The following is a 22,036-nucleotide window of genomic DNA, read 5'->3' as shown; positions in this document are numbered from 1 at the left end:
GGCGGGCGGCGACCGCCGTCCGCCGCGGTCAGAATCACCCCCAATGTCCTCCGATATGATAGATGTAAAAGCTAAGCGCTCTTTCAGGATCCAACCAATGGAGTTTCTCCTCTTTCTCAGAGGGGTGAGTGTAGGAGGCTGGCCTGGCTTATAGTGGGTACCTTGTGGTACTTACACCTTGTGCCAGGTCCAGTTATCCCTTATTAGTAGATTAGAGGTGTTCTAGCAGCTTAGGCTGATAGAGGTAGCTACAGCAGAGCAACTTAGGCTGAACTAGGAGACAGGCAAAGCTCCTACTATACCAATTATATCACTTAGCACTATATCATAAGAAAACACAATACTCAGAGTTACTAAAAATAAAGGCACTTTATTTTAGTGACAATATGCCAAAAGTATCTCAGAGGATATACTCCCTTAGGAGGTAAGTAATATACACAAAATATACACAGACAAACCAAATCAGGTAAGTAAACACTTAGAAAAGTAGTGCAAACACTGTAGAACACAATAGAATGCAATAGGGAGAAATAGGCCTAGGGGCAACATAAACCATATACTCCAAAAGTGGAATGCAAACCATGAATGGACCCCAGGCCTAGTGTAGCGTGTAGAGGGTCGCTGGGAGTGTAAGAAAACACTAAGGGTGTCCAAGATACCCCACCCCAAGACCCTGAAAAGTAGGAGTAAAGTTACCGTACTACCCCAGAAAGACAGTAAAGTCGAGATAGGGGATTCTGCAAGGACAACAACTGACTGCAAAGCACTAATGACGGATTCCTAGACCTGAGGACCTGTAAAGGAAGGGGACCAAGTCCAAGAGTCACGCAAGTGTCCGAGGGGGAGGGGGGCAGGAGCCCACTAAACCCCAGATGAATGTGCAAATGGGCTGCCTCCGGGTGGAAGAAGCTTAAGATTCTGCAACAACGGAAGGTGCCTGGAACTTCTCCTTCAGTCAGAAGATGTCCCACGGCATGCTGGGGGATGCAGAGTTTTTTCCACGCAGAAAGACCACAAACACGCCTTGCTAGCTGCAAGAGTCGCGGCTGAGGATTTTGGGTGCTGCCAGGGCCCAGGAAGGACCAGGACGTTGCCCCTTGGAGGAGGAGACAGAGGGGGCGCTCAGCAACACAGAGAGCCCAAGCAGAAGAAGGCAGCACCCGCAGAAGCACCTTAACAGGTGCTTAGAAGATCTGAGGATGGCAGTCGACTCAGCACAACAAAAGTGAGTCCCATGAAGTCGGAGTCCAACTCAGCGAGTTGGGCAATGCAGGACGGGGTGCTGGGGACCTGGGCTAGGCTGTGCACGAAGGAAGTCTTGCAAGAGTGCACAGAAGCCCGAGCAGCTGCAGCTCATGCAGTACGCAGGATTACTGTCTCGCGTGGGGAGGCAAGGACTTACCTCCACAAAATTTGGACAGAAGGGCCACTGGACTGTGGAAGACATTTGGACCCAGCTCCTGTGTTCCAGGGACCACGCTCGTCAGGATGAGAGGGGACCGAGAGGACAGGGGCTGCAGAAGTTTGGTGCCTGCGTTTGCAGGGGGAAGATTCTGTCGACCTACAGTAGATTTCGTCTTGGCTTCCAGTGCAGGGTGAAGACAGACAGCCCTCAGAGCCTGCACAACCAATAAACAGTTGAGAAAGCCGGCAGGATGAGGTGCTACAATGTTGCTGGCAGTCTTCTTGCTACATTGTTGCGGTTATGCAGGCGTCCTGGAGCAGGCAGCGGTCGATCCTTGGCAGAAGTCGAAGAGGGAAGTGCAGAGAAACTCTGGTGAGCTCTTGTATTTGTTATCTGGTGAGATACCCACAGGAGAGACCCTAAATAGCCCACAGAGGAGGTTTGGCTACAGAGAAAGGTAAGCACCTATCAGGAGGTGTCTCTGACGTCACCTGCTGCCACTGTCCACTCAGAGCTGTCCATTTTGCCCTCACACCTCCGCATCAAACATGGCAGAGGTCTGGGACACACTGGAAGAGCTCTGGGCGTCAGGGGAGTGGTCCCTCCCCTTTCCTTTGTCCAGTTTCGCGCCAGAGCAGGGCTGGGGGGATCCCTGAACCGGTGTAGACTGGCTTATGCAAGGGCGGCACCATCTGCGCCCTTCAAAGCATTTCCAGAGGCCAGGAGAGGCTACTCCTCCCAGGCCCTTCACACCTATTTCCAAAGGGAGAGGGTGTAACACCCTCTCTCAGAGGAAATCCATTGTTCTGCCTTCCTGCGACTGGGCTGCCCAGGCCCCAGGGGGGCAGAAACCTGTCTGAGGGTTGGCAGCAGCAGTAGCTGCTGTGAAAACACCGGAAAGTTAGTTTTGGCAGTACCCGGGCTCTATGCTGGAGACCCGGGGATGCATGGAATTGTCACCCCAATGGTATACAGAATGGTATTGGGGTGACAATCCCATGATCCTAGACATGTTACATGGCCATGTTCGGAGTTACCATTGTGACGCCATATATAGGTATTGACCTATATGTAGTGCACACGTGTAATGGTGTCCCTGTACTCACAAAGTCCAGGGAATTTGCCCTGAACAATGAGGGGGCACCTTGGCTAGTGCCAGGGTACCCACACACTAAGTAACTTTGCACCTAACCTTCACCAAGTGAGGGTTAGACACATGGGTGACTTATAAGCTACTTAAGTGCAGTGTAAAATGGCTATGAAATAACGTGGACGTTATTTCACTCAGGCTGCAGTGGCAGTCCTGTGTAAGAATTGTCTGAGCTCCCTATGGGTGGCAAAAGAAATGCTGCAGCCCATAGGGATCTCCTGGAACACCAATACCCTGGGTACATAGGTACCATATACTAGGGAATTATAAGGGTGTTCCAGTGTGCCAATGAGAATTGGTAAAACTAGTCACTGGTCACTAGCCTGCAGTGACAATTTTTAAATGCAGAGAGAGCATAAACACTGAGGTTCTGATTAGCAGAGCCTCAGTGATACAGTTAGGCACCGCACAGGGAACACATACAGGGCATACTTTATGAGCACTGGGGTCCTGGCTAGCAGGATCCCAGTGACACGGGCAAAAACAAACATACATACAGTAAAAATGGGGGTAACATGATAGGCAAGATGGTACTTTCCTACAGTGAGGCGGAATGAAGAAAGTTGGCAGAGTGATGTTTTGCCGTACATGAAATGGGGCCACTAGTTTTGAGAAAAAAAAGAGGCCCGTGTTCTCAGGACCAGTTAGTCTGGGTAAAGCATAATGTATGGAGGGTTGACAGACATGGCTTCTAGCTCATTCACCCACCACGCAAATGTTATGGTGATAAGAAAGACTGTCTTGAGGCTCAGAAGCCATAGTGGACAGCTTTGCAGCGGTTAAAAAGAGGAACACGTCAGAAAAGTAAGGAACAAATTTAAGTCCCACTGGGGCATAATGAACAGAGAAGTTGGAAAAATCCCTTTTAGAGCTTTCAAGGAAGCAATGCAACAGGTGACTGAAACAAAGAAGGCTGGTACAGCTACTGCAAAAAGCTGAAAGAGCTGCCAAGTACCCTTTAATCGTACCCAGAGCAAGGCCATGCTGGGCTAAAGACATAACACAAATAACCACCACTTTGGACAGTGTGGTGCGATGTTTGTCAATTTGTCGGTCACTTCACCAGCTAACAAATTTTTCCAAATGACAGGAGTATACTGATTTTGTTGAAGGATGCCTGGCTTCCAAGATGACATGGACAACCTAGAGATAGAGAGACCATAAGCAGTCAACTGCAGCCACTTAGGCCCTCATTCTGACCTTGGCGGGCGGCGGAGGCCGCCCGCCAAAGTCCCGCCGTCAGGTTACCGTTCCGCGGTCGAAAGACCGCGGCGGTAATTCTGACTTTCCCGCTGGGCTGGCGGGCGGTCGCCTTCAGACCGCCAGCCAGCCCAGCGGGAAAGAGGCTTCCACGATGAAGCCGGCTCGGAATCGAGCCGGCGGAGTGGAAGCTGTGCGACGGGTGCAGTTGCACCCGTCGCGTATTTCACTGTCTGCGCAGCAGACAGTGAAATACATGTAGGGGCCCTCTTACGGGGGCCCCTGCAATGCCCATGCCAGTGGCATGGGCACTGCAGGGGCCCCCAGGGGCCCCGCGACCCCCCCTACCGCCATCCGGATCTCGGCGGTCCGACCGCCGGGATCTGGATGGCGGTAGGGGGGGGTCGGAATCCCCGCGGCGGTGCAGCAAGCTGCGCCGCCGCGGAGGATTCAATGGGGCGGCGGTACACTGGCGGGACCCCGCCAGTGGTGCCGGTCCGACCGCGGCGGTAATCCCCATTGGAGCACCGCCGGCCTGTCGGCGGTGCTCCCGCGGTCCTCCGCCCTGGCGGTCAAAGACCGCCAGGGTCAGAATGACCACCATAATCTCCAAGCATGGAGTAAAGACTGTGCTGGGTGTGGAAGCCGGACCCTGCCCTTCTGGTGTGACAGAACATTCCCCCCAAAGTGGCATCTTTATAGGAAGACCAATGCTCATGCCTCAGATTTCTGGATACTACACTCTCTTTGCTTAATCCAGGTACTATGTGTTAAAAAGATACAATTGATTCCTATGGATTAAGACTCCTTTCAACTTTTAAAATATGATCTCTTTACTTGTGTATGTTGGATGTTTGTGGGTTTGGTTATGTTTTATTCAGATAAATAGTGGCTATTTTCGGAAACTAGTGTGGAGTCTTTTTGTAGTGTTTTCACTGTGTTACTGTGTGTGTGTGTGTACACAATTATTTTACACAATGCTTCTGAGATAAGCTTGACTGTTTGAGCCAAGCTACCATAGGGGTGAGCAGGGGTTATCTTAGCTGTGTGACTCCCTTACCTTGAATAGAGTGAGGGTATCTATTTGGACAGACTGCAAACAACTGCCAACTAGAGACCCCATTTCTAACAACTCTGGAAGCTGAGGATAGTGGGAAGTGTCTAAGTCCCACATGGACTTTTTATGTTTCTTCTTCAACTTACCCGGAGATTTCAAGTGTGATGAAGATCGGTGACAGGAACGACCTTGGGAGTAGGGTCCCCTCTTCAACCTTTTCTGGTGCTTGGCAACAGTTTGGCTTTGCGTTGCCGGATGGCCTTGGGGTTCAACAAAGCGCACTCATTGCTTGCCTTGGAGTCATGTTTTGACTCTAGGCACCAAAGACAAACCTGATGGGGATCTGTCACATACATTTGCTTGAGACTTTCCCTATAGGATTTGAAGCCTGTAGTTTTAGGGGGTGACATTTTCCCTAGCACACTAGATTATTAAGTAAAAGATATGGCAAAAACAGCCTCAAAAAGACAAGGGTTAGCTCTGGATCTGTATATGGTAGAATGGAAAGAAAAGATCAGATACCTGTATGAATGCATGGTGCTTATAAGTGACATCGCACCATCAGTGGGAAGAGACACAATGCCACCTACCAGCACACAGGGATACTGTTAAGCATTTTCCAGATTCAGCATGATGCCTGTGGAATATTCAAAAGGTGAGAAATTTGCAAGCAGAAGTATTTATCAGAAGGTCAAGAAATGGTAAAAATAAATGTCCACCGTCACTGGTGTTCCCCTAGAGGTTTTCTCTCTTTTATTCAATTGAACGGGCTCTTCATATTCTGCCAAGACACTCAACACCGGGGTTGTCGCTAGGCCAGCAGTAGTAAAATTGCTATTTCAGGAAAGGGGTCTTATATTACAAGAAGCCAGGAGGATGGGCTGATTCAAGGTAGACAATAGTAAAGTGAAAATATTTCCTGATTATTCTTTATCGGCACATCATCACTGGATCTCCTTTCACAGGAGAAGAACAAATTACATGAGATGGGACTGAAATATGTATTTCTCTTTCTTGCCTAAAAATTATGGTGTGTCAGTATGCCTTTTTTTCACTGAGCACATGGCTGTCCGAAACTGGGTTGAATGGTATGGGTGGTCGAGGGACATGAGACCTCCGCAACAACTATGATCTAAAAATCCACATCAGCAACACAAGAAAGGAAGAACTGCTAGGACTGCTGATCCTTCACCAAAGCAAACAGAAGCAGATGAATATTATAAAGAAGCCGCATTATGTGAGATAGCAAGATCAACAACAACTAAAGACTCTTAGCTGGACAAATGGGGAAATAGGTTTACATTGGCTGAGACAGAGCAATGAGCAAGGGTTTCTATGGTCACTCCATATCAGCAGAAGACTGATCTGATGAAGGAAGAGTGACATTGTGAACTCCTTACCTGTTGTGATTTTTATGTAGTGTCTTGATATATATACACTCAGTCAGGTCTGCAGCACTGGGGCTTAGAAGAGCTGGTAAGGTATAATGTATTACTTACTCTTGCCCGTGCATATTGCTTTGATATGTCATGAATTTTCTCAGAGATGTAATTATGAGCTGGATAGCAGGTAGTAATATCGCAACTGAATACACCCCCATCTTCTCGATGCCGCTATTAAGGGACAGGAGGGGTTGTACAGTAGTTGCTTATTTAGGCTTCATGAGTGGAAAGTACCTGCAGCACTTGTTACAGTGTGCTGGAGGGACATGTTAAGGGTTGATAACCGCAGGTTCAGATGGTATAACATTACTTGTTTATTACGACTTGTTATTTCTGGGGGAGATGAGTTGTGAGGGGAAGATAGCCATAATCCAACATGCTTCACGGGGTGACTGTGTCGATACGGGGACATCAGCATACACAGTACCAACTTGAGATTATTTAATAAATATAAGATTATCACATGAAACTTGCCAGGCATGAGCTCAGTAAGCAAAAGATTCAACACTTATTCCCACCTCATTCACAAATGGGTTCATGTAGCGTTCCTGCAAGAATCCCACCATGAGGGGTAGCAAAAGGGAGAGATTACAATGGCATAGGCGAAGGAAGTTTTATTTTACTGGCCTCTCTTCTTATGCTATGAGTGTGATGATGTGGGCTTGCCCTTGAGTTCCTGTTGTGACAGGAGTTGTCTTAACAGATAAGGCAGGATTTTTGGTAGAAAGGAAATGGATGACATTCTGATGGTGCTGTGGCACAGTATATGCTGCTAATACTTTGCAACCCCAGAGTTCTATGACTTAATAACTAGACAGCTGCCTCCTCAACTAGCATGGCAGCTTTGAATGAGTGGCTGGTCAGCCTGGCTCTACTGGATTCCTCACTCTGAAGGAACTCTGCAATTACTGATTATTACTTTGACTCACCAGCCCATGACCTACACAAAACTAGGCTACAAAATGCTTGCTGTATATCCACAGGAACTTGTATGCACATCAGAGAATCTGGGTAAAATGATTTTGGATCATAATCCTTTGTTGACGATGATAAGCTTGGGCAAACAATGTACCCCAATATACCTGTGGTGACTATAAAGTAGTGCTTTGGAGGACTCTGCATTTTGCACTTTAGTATATACTATAGACAGACACTTCCAAGATAGCACCATTTCAGGAAGACTTCCTCCTTCCTGGTTGATGTGAAGCCCGTATGGGTGCGATAAGAGGTCACTGTATCATAGCAATGGTCGGTGTCCGCAAAATTACAGAGCATGAACTGAATGCAGTGACTGGTCTGAAGTGAGAAATAATACAGGAACCTACAAAGAGGAATTCTCTTTGGCAGGCTAGGGAGGAGCATGCAACCCTAATGCAAAGACTATGCTGCCTAGATTATACTTGAATTGTGGGGAGGTCACCCATTGAGGGGGGATAGGCAGAGCACGCTACTCGTTTGACTGATGAAATCAGACACTAATGTCAAACCCATAACAATAATTCTGGAATGCCAGAGCAGTGTCTGCCTCTCTCGGTAGGGAGTTAATATGTACCTTACAACTATAGTTTATCAAAGGAATGACAAATGCGCTCATTCTGATCTAACAGACTTCTCCAATCGGGCTGCCCTGAAGCAGCGGTCCCTTGATTAACGGTCAGCTATGGAGCAACCATTTTCTGCCAAAGAAATCAATAAAGCATCCTGGAACTGACAGCTTGGGAGCCATCTGGCTTGGGTGGCCTACCAAAGGAATTGTGAGACCAGATTTGTGGATCAGCTAGCCCTGCAATTGGCAGTGCTATTTGCTGTGGCCTCAATGGCTAGCAAGGCTTTGATAGTCTTGGTGTCTACTCCCAGGCAGGACCATAAGAATATAACTTCTTATAGACCTCTCTCCATATTAGCTACTGTTTACAAAAATCTAGGTAAAGCGTTGGCCAAGAAGGATAAGCAACAAAACAAAGTACAATGATAAAAGAAGAAAACAGAGAAAATAAAATATAGCAGAAAATTAGGAGACTTTGTATGTAACCTGCAGATAACATATTCCCAACCTTTTGAGATAGTTGAGTGGGCTAATTTACTGAGTGCATATATCAATGTGCAGTCTCTAGCACATGTTCTTATAACGGACGCCTAATGCAAAAATGTGCATATCCTGCATGCCATATTATCGAATGAGAGTTAATGCACCTAATGGAGATTTTTTTAACAGCATCTGTCAGTCAAAGGTTTCAACAGGTATGAATCGTAAACACAGATCTTTTGTTTTTCAAATGACAGTGGCGGCCGGCAGCTTTAGGAGGGAGGGGGGTGGGCGAGATACACACACACACACACACACACACACACACACTCATTCTTTCACACACAGACATGCACGCACGCACATCCATTAACAACACTCATACCATTCAAACATGCACGCACGCACCAAACATTCATGTTAAAAGATCGCACACACTCATGCACGCACGCACATCCATTAACAACACTCAGAACACTCAAACATGCACGCATGCACGCACCAAACATTCAGTTTAAAACATCACACACACACACACACACACACACACACACACACACACTTACCTTTAGCCTACAGGTGCCAGGAGGGTTGGGACTGCTGCCTTCCCTCAGCCTCATTGGTTCAGCCAATGAGGGAAGGCAGCAGTCCCAGCCTCGTCACAGAGTGGGATGGAGTCAGTGAGACTGCTGACCCCACTCTGCGACGAAGTGCCACTGATTGACACTCACCCTGGGCACTTCAGGGCTTAAACCTGAAGCGCCCGGGGAGAGTGTCAATTGGTGACGCTTTCCTCGTCACCCAGGGGAGGGCCTCGAGGCACCTTTGCTGAGCCGAGGAGGTTACGCCCATAGGAGCTGTGACCTCCTCAGCCCAGCAAGGTTCAGCTCAGGCAGCCAGGAGTGTGTGCAAATTGTGCATGTCTGCTCCTGGCTACCTGAGCTGAACATGGAGAGTGTCCGTCAGGCTGACCTTTGTTCAGCCTGACAGACACTCTTTATGAGGGGCAAAAGATGGGGGGGCGTGGTCCCTCCGCCCTAAAGGACGGGCCACCACTGAGCTATGAACCATCTGACCACTGTATTCCATCACTGAAAATCAAACGTACATACACATGCCAAATAATTGAAAATCTGATGTGACACAACCGGATGTTTCATTATTTATAATCGAGTACTTTAATTCAATCCCTTCTTATCATACACACTTACGTTCCACATACTACAGCAAACAGTGTTACGTTCTTACGAGGATCTATTAAAGTACTAGGCAACTTTAAGGTACAAACAGATACAGACAGCAAATAGTATTGGGATGTTCTTGGATAACGCTAGTTAGGGAAGGCTGAATGTTTAACAGATTTTAGGATGAGTCCCCAATGAAGTCAGAAAATGCAGGAGAGCATTCCATCTAAAAGAGCCTTGGACTAATCATACAACCATCGATTAAGTAAGCAAAAATGGTTAGATTATCATGTTCTTCTATAGAGGAAGCAGTCGCACTGTTGTGCCTATCAAATGCCATGGGCATAACTCGAAGAAATCAATGCTACACTATAGAAATAGAAAGAGGGTGAACACCGAAGAACAAATACTGCAATAAAACCCAACGTTATATATTCACTTTAAGGGCGTCTTTAAATTCAGCAGAAATGTATTACATTATACCTTGTTCCATATGGTACAAAACGAGTCTGGCAAGAGTCACCTTCATAATAGTCTCGCCGTGCCCTGTTGTTGAACAGGCACCCACCAAATTATCTGCATAACCTCCACTTCCTGTACAAAGGGAAAGCACACGCAAATATTTATTATTCACAATTTATTACATTTCTCTGTAAGAATATAAACACTAAGCACGTGAAACGATAAATTGCCCCACTCCAAAAAAAATAATAATAATAAATACAGTGATGTAACTATAAGGCAATTGAGAACAACCAAGTGGCAGCCAGCAACTCACTCCACTGAGCAAGCAATCAAATCTGTGCTCATCAGAAATTTGTAGGCATAGGTATTATCCAACAATTGGCTGAGTTTTGACAACTGCCTGCTGGAGGAGACACATATGACCAGTATTCACAAGCATCCCGCCGCATAATGGAACTAAGTTCAGCGCAGTGTGCCCAACAAATTTTTCTTGACAATCGCCCTTGCTTAATTTTTACTAATATTTTCCCCATCTTCTTCCTTTCCTCAGATTAGCCACAATTCTTAGCCTTCTTTTCATTCTATTTGAGAAAGTGTACAAATGTTGACATTTCCTTTTATTTCCAGACCTCCTATCAGGAACGTCGGTATCAATTCACAAGCACTGACTATATTTTACATTCAAAAGCTCAATAATCCCATTCTTTTCGGCTTCCAAAATGGCGTGTTGTCCCTCAGAACAATCCACAAAAAAGGGCTCGTAAGTAGCATTTTTGTACATGGGTGCTTGAAAAATATCAGAAAGAGCTAGAAGATGATTTCCAATTGGGTCTTACCTCAGGTAATGCAAGAGTCAGCTACTTTGATCAGTCTGTTATCGCATTAGCAATCCCAGCTTCTGGTGCTGTACAGCTTTCTCTTGATTTTAACAATCACAGTGTGCTGTGCGGGATGTGCAGGCCAACCCGGTTAAGCCATGACTCCAGCAGAAGGCTCCCTCGGCATAAGTGATCAATTCACTCAAAGTCTGGTTTTATTGCTTCGCCAATGACACACACAAATGATTATCAGACTTGACCCATTCTCTTGTACAACATACATTTCAAGACTATTTTGTGGCCTTTGCCCAACAGATTAACAATTCTCATAAACCTTTTGGGGAGAAAATTAAAGTCCTTATTTTAGAGAGACCTAAATCTCTCTGCTACGACAGTTAGTGGACCATGGCCCTCATTACAACCCTGGCGGTAAAAGACAGCCAGGGCTGTTCGGACGATTGCACTGCCAACAGGCTGGCGGTGCAATCCTGCTAATTACAACCACGGCGGAAGCACCGCGGTCGCACCACCAGGACTGGCGGTTTACCGCCACGTTGGTCCCGGCGGTTGTAATCCTGCTGCCCAGGGGATTACGAGTCCCCCTCCCGCCAGCCTTTTCATGGCGGTAGGAACCACCATGAAAAAGCTGGCGTAAAGGGGAGTCGCGTGGCCCCTGGGGGCCCCTGCACTGCCCATGCCTGTGGCATGGGCAGTGCAGGGGCTCCCTGCCACGGCCTCATGGAGCTTTTCACTGTCTGCATAGCAGACGGTGAAAAGCGTGACGGGTGCAAATGCACCCGTCGCAACACCGCTGGCTCCATTTGGAGTCGGCTCCCTGTGTTGCGGCTGACATCCCCGCTGGGCGGGCAGGCGGAAATTAGGTTTCCTCCTGCCGGCCCAGCGGGGATCTCGTAATGGCCACCGTGGGAGTGCAGCGGTTGCCGCCCACCAATGTTGTAATGAGGGCCCATGTCTTTTGGATTAACCTCTCCTCCAGCATAACCAATCAACAAATTAGATATTATAGTTAATTTACCAAAAAAATAAGATTTTCCTCAAAATTTGTATTGGTAAATTGATTTCAAAACTTACAGATTTTCTTGTCCCTCTTACCACCGGATGTAGTTAAACCATGACAGTGACTGATTACATCCTCCATTTATTAGCCTATCTAAGGTTCCATGAATATCTACTTAATACATTATCAACCAACTCCAAACCATTAGGAACACAGCTGGCAGAATGGTTATTGGCCTTCCTTTTGGACATCACATGTCCACCCACCCCACCAATCTTCCTGTTCACAAAAAAAAAAAATTCAGAGCAAGGGTCACAAAGCCAGTCATGAATCAGGCCATGCTTTTCTTCAATCCACTTCAAGAGGTTCACCCCCTTAAGAATCCTTTGCTCAGCATTTGCTCGCCAGTTAGTCATTCCTCTAGTCCACAAGGCTGGGGTGGAGATGATGCCTTCTCATACAGTACCAAGAAAACACAGAATCCTCCTCTTTATCAGCACTCTCCCCCACTAACCATCAATCCTTGCATGAGTCTGTTAAAATGCTGCTTTTTGCATAATGTTCATTCGAAATCTGCTTCTGCATCGGTTTGTCTGCTCCATCTTGTTATCTTATTAGCAGAAAACCTTTTTAGGTTGCCATACCACTGTACAAAATTGCAGTTATTTAATTTCATCAGCGTTGTTTTTTCTCTTTCCCCACGGTTTTTAATGTAACATTTCTTTTGCTACAACTCCTGATCCCTACATTCGACTTTCTTTATTTTTGTGTCTTTCTACTCACTGAAGTTTTCTTTTTTTACCCTCCAGCGTGACTTGGGGATAGTAATGACAATCTTTAGTCCATAGTTGTACTGTTGATCTTGCTTTGCACGTGTAACACAAGCATTTCTCTGAGGAATATTTTGCTACTCGAGTGAAGCTACGAAAGGCCAAGTCAGGGATTTCTCACAGAAGGAAAATGTTGTGTACCCTCTAAGCATCTGTTCGTAGTGTGAAGTGCTGTAGAATCACATGCTTTGCATACTCCGGCCATCTAGTGTTGGGTTCAGACATCACAGCTAGTTTTTCTTTGAAGAAGCTTTAAATCAAGGGATGTTGTGCAATTTCTCCCTTAGTCCACAATGGGCATGGGTGGGGATGGACTCTGCCTTAGATTGTTTTCCGCTCACCAGGCGAAAGTGGAGTATAGAGTATGAGTACTGAAATGTGCACTGTAAGTTTGCAAAAAATGTGAAATTAAGAAAACATGCTATTACTGCCAGCTGCTGGGGAGGAAGGTAGGTGCATGTGAATCAACAACACAATATCGTACAGATACTTCGAGAGTAAGTAATATTTTCTGTTTGTATCATGCATGGCTGTAGATACGTGTTTTGCTTTGTCTTTAAAGCAACTTCCTCCCAGCAATAGCTAGCGGGCAGATAATGCAGATGTTTGAAACAATGTCCTTAATACACTCTGGTGCACTAGTATGTCCACATAGTAATGTTTCATTTGTGTGTGTGGTGTTGACCAGGTAGATTCTTTGAAGAGGAACACCGATTCTGGTGGATACTTTAAATGCAGATTCTTTACATTAGAACATTTCCAAGGAGCCAGGCTGGATCTTAACACCTTTCTTCAGCAATGCTCCCAACACACCACTATTTGGTGCAGTGTGGCTCCATACTACCCTGGAAGTGATAGAGCACCCTGGAAATACCACCCCTGTGTTCTGACATCGGTTTCTTATTTTTCCTTTCCGCTGCCTCAGATGTGAAGAGTGAACAATTGTTGCTATCAGTGTGATTCCTAATTTGGGACCTGTGTAGATGTTAAAAAGCTCCACAACTCCACAAGTCGTGGAAGGGCGTGGCGGAATCTGAGATTAGACTGAGTATTCAGTACAAAAACAGTTACTGAATGCAAGTAACTTGTTCTTCTAATGGATACTTCAAACTGCAGATTCCTAACATGTGAATACATACCAAAGCATTATTGTCCCAGGTGAAGGTTCTGTGGAGTAGGGAAATGTCCATCCCACCTGACCTGGTGCTCATGATAGTAGTGATTCATAAACATATGCACCAATGCCTGCATAATAGCCTGGCAGATTTAAAAAAACAAGCCCTCTGTGTTTCAACACAGGGGTGTAAATCCTTAACCTGGTGAAATGGGCTATCAAGGTTCCAGTGGTTGCTTCCTGAGTAGTGCATTGCACATCTCCATGCAGACAACTAGCCATCTTGAAGGGGTCCTCTTCTGCACAGCCTTCCCCTTCTTCGCACCGAAGAACTCCACCCAAATTTGATTGTCCATCTGGTGATCTTTGGTACGATCCATACAAAAGCTTAAAGCCCTTTTAGGATCCAACCAATGAAGCCTCTCCTTCATTTTCAAGAGGTGGTGGAGGTGAAATACATTGGTAGGATAATGATGTGTGTGTGGAAGTGCATAGCGGCAGGCTGCCCAAGTCCTCATCACCAATTTGTCTGGAATAAGGAAGTGTAGGGCAGTTGGACTGACAATGCCAGAAAGTTACTCTTGTGACAAGCTGAAGTATTTGCATTGAAGAAAATAGACTTTAAAGTGAGGAAACGCAGCACGAAGATATAGATTGACTCAAAGGGCGCACGCATGTCAAAAATAAATTTAAGTCCCACTGTGGCATCACAAACGGTTTGGGAGAAAATGTGTGTCAAACCTTTTATAAACTTCATCTTAACAGGTGATTTGCACAAAGATGGTGGCCCAGCAAATGCAGAAAGGCTGAATGGGCCAAGGGAAAACCTTTGAGTTCACTTAAAGCTTTCCTGGGACAAAGACATAAAGAACAAAATAAAATCTCCAGCTTGGCTTTTAAAGGATGGGGTAATAAATAAGGGAGATGGAGGCAGCTAAAATGCCAAGTAGCCTCAGGGCTGCTCATAACAAGACCTGGGACCAAGGCTGAAACATCAGGATCATAGTCCAAATGTCCTGGACTCGTTGCAACAGACAGAAAGCCCTGCGCTGCAGTGTATCCAGAATAGCTCCAAAGAATTAAAGCTTCTGTGACTTCTGCTCATTGATCACGAACCCCTAACAATGTCAGGAGGTTCACCATCTGGAGGTGGTCTATGACTGACAGTATCAAGCCCGCCATCTTCAGCCAATTATCAATGTATTGGAAAACTAGCTTTCCTAAAAGCCAATGGTGGGCTGTGATCACCACCATCAATTTTGTGAATACTCAAGGGGCGCTGGTGAGGCCAAAGGCGAGCACAGAAAACTGAAAATGCATCTGGCCTTCCCTGAACCACTGTCAATGTCTCTGGGACTGCAGGAAGGGTATAAGACTATGGGCCAGATGTAGCAAAGGTTTTTCCCCATTCTGTGTCTATGGGAAAAAGTGTTTGTACATATGGCCCTATGTGTGCTACAGGGCAAAGGACATCACAGAGAGTTTAAAGCAGACAGGGTCTGCGTTGGCGTGAACATTTTGAATTTGTCCTTATGCAGAAAGGCATTCAGAGGTCTAAGGTCCAAAATAGGTCAGAGACCCCACCCTTCATAGACTCAAGGAAACAGCGAGAGTAACAACCTTTTCCTCTTCCAAGTCCGGAACCCTCTTGATAACACGCTTGGAAAGTAACACTCACAATTCTAACAGAATGGACAGTTGCTCCATTGAAAGTTTCTCCAATGTCGGAGTAAGAATTGGTGGGGCAAAAAGAAAGGGTAGGGCATGCTGAATGATTTGTAAAACCAATCTTTTGTACGTAATGGATTGCCACACTGGGAGGAAGTGCTGAATCCTGTCCCCCAGAGGATGAGTATCTGCCACTAAGGACAAGCCAAAGCACACTTTGTGGCTACTGCTGCAGGGAAATGTGACTGGGAGGACTGGTGACCCTTGCTGACATGGCTTCTAGATCCACGTCCTTGGCCTCAAAAGGACTGAGGTAAACTGCTGTAGTGGTGAAGGACACTGACTGCCTATATGCTAGCCCCTTGGAATAGCCTTTTAATTTTCTCAACTGATGCAATAACTGCTTGGCAGAGGAGCAACACCCCACAGCCAAATCAGTCTTTTCACCAAAATAGTATGAGCCATGAAAGGGCATATCCATGAGAGAGGCTTGTACCTCTTGAGAAAATTAAGTGGAAAACATCTGCACGGAGGACAACCCTGATGCAACCACCTTTGCAAGCAATCTGTAGAATCTAGGCCAGCACGAATCACATATATGGCTTCAACTTGTCCATCATAAATTGCCTGAGCCAAAGAGGCCCTAAACTCTTCCGGGACCACCAGCAAGATCTTGCTAGCTATGTCCCAGAAAAAACAATAAAATATCAATTACTGAGCGTAAGGCCAGGCTAGCAGATGAGAACATGTGTTTGCCAAATTACTCAATCTTATTGGAATTGTTGTACTTAATAGTTGTGGGGAATGAACTGAGGTTCACCGTACTGGTTGAAGCTTGAATCACAAGGCTCTCTGTAATAAGGATTTTAGTGAGAAAATCTGGGTCACCTGGAGCTAGTCTGTGGCACCTAGTCACCTGCCTATTCACTGGTGGGCACTTACAGGGATTGGCCAAGTGTCGACCAATGTATCAGTGATGGTCTCATTAAAGGGGAGCAATGGCTGAGACGTGATTGGCCCAGACTGTAAAATTTCCATAGGGAAATTTTTTTGGGTTTGGACTGGGGGGACCTACAAATTCAGGTTCTCAGCTGCCCATCGGACCCCTACTGCGAACGATGCACTCTCTTTTGCTAGTGGTCCAATAGGTGAGCCAAACCCAGTTTCAGGGGAGGTATCTAGGTTTCGTGCGAGTGGGGGCGGGGGCAGGCGAGACTCATCTCCCTCCCCACTATCCTCATGATCTCCATCATGAGGTGTACTTTGTTCACGTTCGCTACCAGACGTACACAAGTATACCTTGGAAGTGATGCTGGTCCAGAGTCAGGCTGTGCTTGTTGATGCAGTCTGCTTAACAGGTCTGCAAAGTATTTGTCGACCCTCAGATGGTGTTCTGACAAGAGATGTATATTGTGGCAGATTATTCAGTGCCTGATTTCTTGTGCTTGTGTGTCGAAGCAGTCACGTCGCTCAAACATTACTAATATACCCCATGGAAGAACCACCTGGAGTGAATATTCTCGAGTCTCAAGGAAAAGAACAGTCAGGGTCATGAAGGTCACGAAGAAAGCATTGATTGCATAGCAGTTCCTGAACACGTCAAAATCAGATGGCCGAAGAAAAAAAAACACAACCTATGTGAGGAGTCCATGCCCGGGTGCACTAAGGGAAGAGTCCCACAGCAACCTATGACTCAAAAGATTCTTTGAGGAAAAACAAGTTTTAATGTCTGAGCCCAACACTAGATGGCAGGAGTTCAGAAACCATGTGCATATACATAGCCCCACATGCTACGACCATTCTACAAACAGCAGTGTACCTTTTAAGAGTCAGGATGTTTCTGCTTTGTGGAATGCCATTCACAGCCCATATCATGACACTGTACTCTTAATTCTGAAATGTAATAATCAGATTTCTTACAGATACATTCAATCCTCCTAAATTATCCTCTGCCCCACCCCTCTCCACACTGTCATTTCTGAGCAACCCCTATCTCCAGAGTTTCCCTTGTAACACCATACCTGCTCACTGTTTCCAAAGTCCTGCCTCGTTCTCCAATGCCTGCTATCCTCTTTCCTGAAAAGCCTTTCCTATTCTGACCACTTCACCCGCTCAACACTGCCAGACAGTAAATGCATGTTTTCCACATTTACAGCAATTTCCACATATGGTTTAATTTTACATACGTTCTTACTGCAATGTATCCTTTATCCTGGCCACTGACTACACAATCTCATTTGTACAGGTGCTTCAAATCTAGCAAGGGAACTTTAATCTATTATGCACAAAACATGGTGGGATTAAGGCCTTCTCTACCTGCAAAATCTTGTCTCCCAGTAACAACTCATGAGAAACTTAACGTCCTTCGTGGCCCCCGTCAAATTGAGAAAGAACTAATGCCAGCATTATCATTTTGAAATACATTTTGGTGGGTAGGGTTTTACATTTTTCATGTGGACAAGCGGATAATATACGGTCTCCGTTTTCTTGGTGGCACACTCTTTGAAAGAGAGGTCTGTGTTGAGGGTGAATCAAATGATTTTCACTGGTTGTCAGCTGAAGGAGGGGTGAAACCACCTAGGTTCACCCAAAGTTTTAAATCAGCGGCTAGCCAGGCTTGAATCTCTGGATACCTAATATTGTAATCTGTGCACACTCAATATTGTCGGCCATCAGGAGGAATTCTGTCTTTGTTGGATTAAGTTTTAGATTAAGCACTAGATAGCGAAATCTGGATTGATTTGAGGCAGACTCTGAGTTCCCTTAATGTCAGAAGTCATGGAGATTTTGAGGTACTCTTGTATCGCTTTAAGATATTAATGCATCTTGATGTTTTTGCTGGAGAGTACTGATCCACAAGGATCCATAATTAAGATGGATCACTAGTGGAATTCAAGGAGACAGGAAGTTTCTTGGATCCTGAATGCACTAACTAGAGAAGCTGATCATGGTTAGAGAGACATGAGGTGAACAATTGTAGGACTTTGCCAGAGATACCAATGCTGGCGTTGATCAATGAAAGCTGGTTGACTGGCTTGAAAGGTGTAGATATTTCAAGAAGGATACACAGGCAGTAGCTATTTGTGACATTGATGAGTCATCAATTTTTCGAAGAATGGGAGGCTACTTTAATGCAGAACAGTCTGATGCTCACAGGTAGCCCGACAGGAGGTTGCACGTCATAATTACTTTGATGCTTCTTTCCTTTTTGTGATGAAAGGTAGCTGGGTGACAGGGTTGTAAATCGAGAGATCCTCTAGATGCCAAGTAGGCTTTTTCAGCAGATACAGAATCTGTCCTGTTTTGAGATTATCTGGGATGGTGTCTTAGAAAAGGGAGAAACTGAGGATGTTGCAGAGGGAAGTGAAGGCATTTAACAATGGATAACAGTAGAATGACATCTTTGTACAAGGTGGCCTTGAGGGAGATGAGAAAGTTGACGAGTTCAGCATGTGAGAAGAGGTTGAAGGGTATCCACTGGGGGAATAATGGTGGGCATTGAGGCAGAGTGGACGCTTTGTGTTGTTGATGCAGTTCTGGTTTGTAATCATCGTGGAGAAATAGTAGTTGATGACACTGCAATTGTCTGAAAGCTGGAGCAGTGTCTCAGAGTGGGCTGACACAGTGCTTGAGAGCCTCGAAGAGTGATTAGCTTCTGACAGCCACTTTGTTGACGGTGACTTTGTAGAATTCTGCTTTGGCTGTGGGAATGAGCGATCTGAGTGCTAAGCAGAGTGCTTCAAGTTGGATGAGTATAAAAATTGGTCTGGGCCTTTATAAAGCTGGACGCTTTGCACCTGGAAACTGTTGGAGGGTGGTGGAGGTTCTTTTTGTGTCTTCGAGAGAAGGCATAATACCAGTACCCTTGATGATCTGTTTAATAAAAAGTCTAGTTCTCTTGGGCAAATCTATCCTTCCATGTGGGAATATTTACGAATGAGGCTGATGGAGTTCAGCTAGTCCTGGGTTGGCTATTTTTCTAGTCTTCAATAGCAGTTCCTGTCAAGGACTTGCTTCATCCCTTTTGCAATGCAATCCTCTTTAATGATAACCACTATGGCTCCACCTTTGTCTGCTCGTTTGATCAAACCACAGAAAAATAGTACTTCTTTCCTTTTCATTTGAAAAAAAAAAAAAGACCAAATTCCTGGAGGTACATCCAAATATGAATTGGGTAATAAACACAACACGTGTAGGCATGTTTTCAGCCTCCACACCTCTAAGTGTGTATTTTTAGGCTTTACATTTTCGCACAGGGACTGGCTCATGGTATGTCCCCCAAGGAACCCATTGAACATTGCCACAGGTACCTCTCATGACCTATCAATATTGTCCTCCTCACAAACGGTTCTGTCCAACCCAAATGCACTTTTTAATTTGCTCTATTCTAGCCAATCACCTCAGAATGATTCCAACTCAATACCATAATCCCACCCTTAAAAGGTAAAGGTTCTCAGTAAGTAAGCGATTGTTCCACATAATCAACTATATAGCAGTCGTTCCTGACTTTGCAAACATAATCATAAATACATTTTGCGAATCCCCCTTCCCTCCTTTTTATTAGGAACACCATCAGCCCCTGTCCTAAAGAAACTTCAAAAGCTTATGAGGTCGAAATGCGTTGACATCTCTGCAGTCAAGAAAAGTTGATCAGAACGAATTACCAGCAAGACATCAATCTTTTTAAATGGAGGTAATCATCTACTGATTCTATCTGATTTCTTGACCTTTTGTTAAAACACTGTGGGACTTTATCCCTAGCACCCACACTTTTATAAAAAAAGAAAACGCGGAGTGGCGCTGCTTGTTTGTCATTGCTTCACTCTGCACTCTGTCTGGAGGTCACAATGTTTGCATGGTCACAATTCATAATTTTTTTTAATGTATACAGAGAACATTTCTTATATACCAGTAAAATACAAAACTTGCTGTACTTGTACCAATCAACTGATAATTGAGAGAAATAAGATGCATAATTACTTGATGAAATATTATCCAATAAAAATTTTTTATCACACATATACAGTGGAGTAAGACGCACAATATAACTCAAACTAATTTACAAGTCTAGCATGGAAGCAACCTTTTTGATAGTACCAATCTGGCTGAGGTCATCAATGCCACTGATGCGTCTCCATTTATCTGCTTGCCTGTGCATGGAGCACTTGAGTGCACTATGATAGTGGGGATTGGGCTTAGAGGCTCATGTTTCAAATGTGAATTGTGTTCCACGTGCTTTTTTCAGAGCAGTCTTGTATACATCTAAAAGGTTTTTTTTCATCTGGTTTGGGCTGCTGAGAGTTTGAAAGATTGATGAATTCTCCCTGAAAGGCGTCCATGGGAGGCCCTTGGAGTTGCAATTTTTTTTTTCTCACCTTGCCCGACATCAGTGCATTGATGTGGGATGGACGATAAGGAAAGAGATGGCAGAGTGACCAGTCGAACTCAGGAATACGGAACCTTGGACTGGATTGAGGGTGCAGCTGTCATAATGAAGATGAGCGCTTTCTCTTTAAAGTTAGTAGGTTAGTGTGGAGGCAGACTCGAAGGGGTTCAAGATTCTTCAAGAGAAGCTCTTGTTGGGCTCATCGGTGGTTAGTAGATTAGACTGAAGGTGGCTGTTTGGCTTGCTGAGAATGTAAAGTGTCAGGTGAGAAGCTTACACTTCAGAACCAAGAAGGGTTGTTGATGTTGGCAAGCCCTCCTCCTGCCTTGAGTATGTTCTTCGCTTCGGATATTGTATTCTGCAGGAATGAGGACATTCAGAGTTGTGTGGAAAAGGATGCAAGCCTTGTCTCATAGATGAAGACTGCATATAGGTTGTGTTGCATGATGTTGAGCATGCCATATGCATGTAGAATTGCAGAGTGAGCAATGATGAGGAAGAATTAGAAGGTTTGTATTGCTAGATGTCTGTATGGACTAGTGAGTAGGATGTGGGCAAGGTTCTTTGGGTCTGTTGTTCATGTGTATGTGCTTACAGGTAAGGGTTGGGTCTGAGTATGGTATGGGGAGGGGTGCATGGATTGTTATGTAATTACTGTAGAACGTTTACACAAGGAGTACTGGTTCTGGTCCAAGCAGATCCAAAAACGTAAAGTCCTTGTACCTCCACCCCTCACCCATTATGAAGGTCTATGCTCTGTGAGGCCAGTGCCTACTAGGTATAACTCTAAACGGCTGGTGAGCAAGAACGAAAGAGCGGTCACCATTTAATGAGCGAGTGGTTCATAATTTAATTGTCTTTTTGGCAGGAAGAGGCTTCTGCTCTTTGACTGACTGGCAGGCCTTCTTGGGGCCAGAGCAGAAATATGTCTGCTTGGGCTTGATTATCAGCCTCAGGAGCCTAGTGTATCCTGATTTATCTGTAAGCTTAGGACTGTGAGGTGCTCTGCCCTTTGATTAGCTAGGAGGGCTAGTGGGAGAGGCTTCCCTGGGGTGGAGTAGCGAGTTGTCTGTTTGAGCGCTATGTGAATAAAGGAAATACTAAGATGGCCAAGTAATCTTTCTGCTGGTGGCTGACGATAAACAACGTTTGCATAGTTTCACTAATCGAAAATGTTTGACCACTTTTTGAGACTGCATAGATTATATGTCAAAGGGTTACACTTTGTACATGGATCAAGGAGTGAATTTAATTCACAGTGCCAAATAATAGT

The 22,036-nt window shown here is 45.3% G+C and overlaps 1 protein-coding gene across 5 annotated transcripts in view; it reads right to left on the bottom strand.

Annotated features, from left to right (window-relative positions):
* ASRGL1 (asparaginase and isoaspartyl peptidase 1) overlaps positions 1-22,036 on the bottom strand; it is a 180,360-nt gene that overhangs the window by 5,036 nt on the left and 153,288 nt on the right. For all 5 annotated transcript variants that reach the window (XM_069235708.1, XM_069235707.1, XM_069235706.1 and 2 more), the window contains exon 6: positions 9,948-10,058. In XM_069235708.1, the coding sequence (XP_069091809.1) occupies positions 9,948-10,058 (111 nt within the window). The remainder of the gene's footprint in view (positions 1-9,947; positions 10,059-22,036) is intronic.

This window comes from Pleurodeles waltl, chromosome 5, assembly GCF_031143425.1.
Source record: "Pleurodeles waltl isolate 20211129_DDA chromosome 5, aPleWal1.hap1.20221129, whole genome shotgun sequence".
NCBI lineage: Eukaryota > Metazoa > Chordata > Amphibia > Caudata > Salamandridae > Pleurodeles > Pleurodeles waltl.
This window is presented reverse-complemented; position numbering and strand designations above follow the sequence as displayed.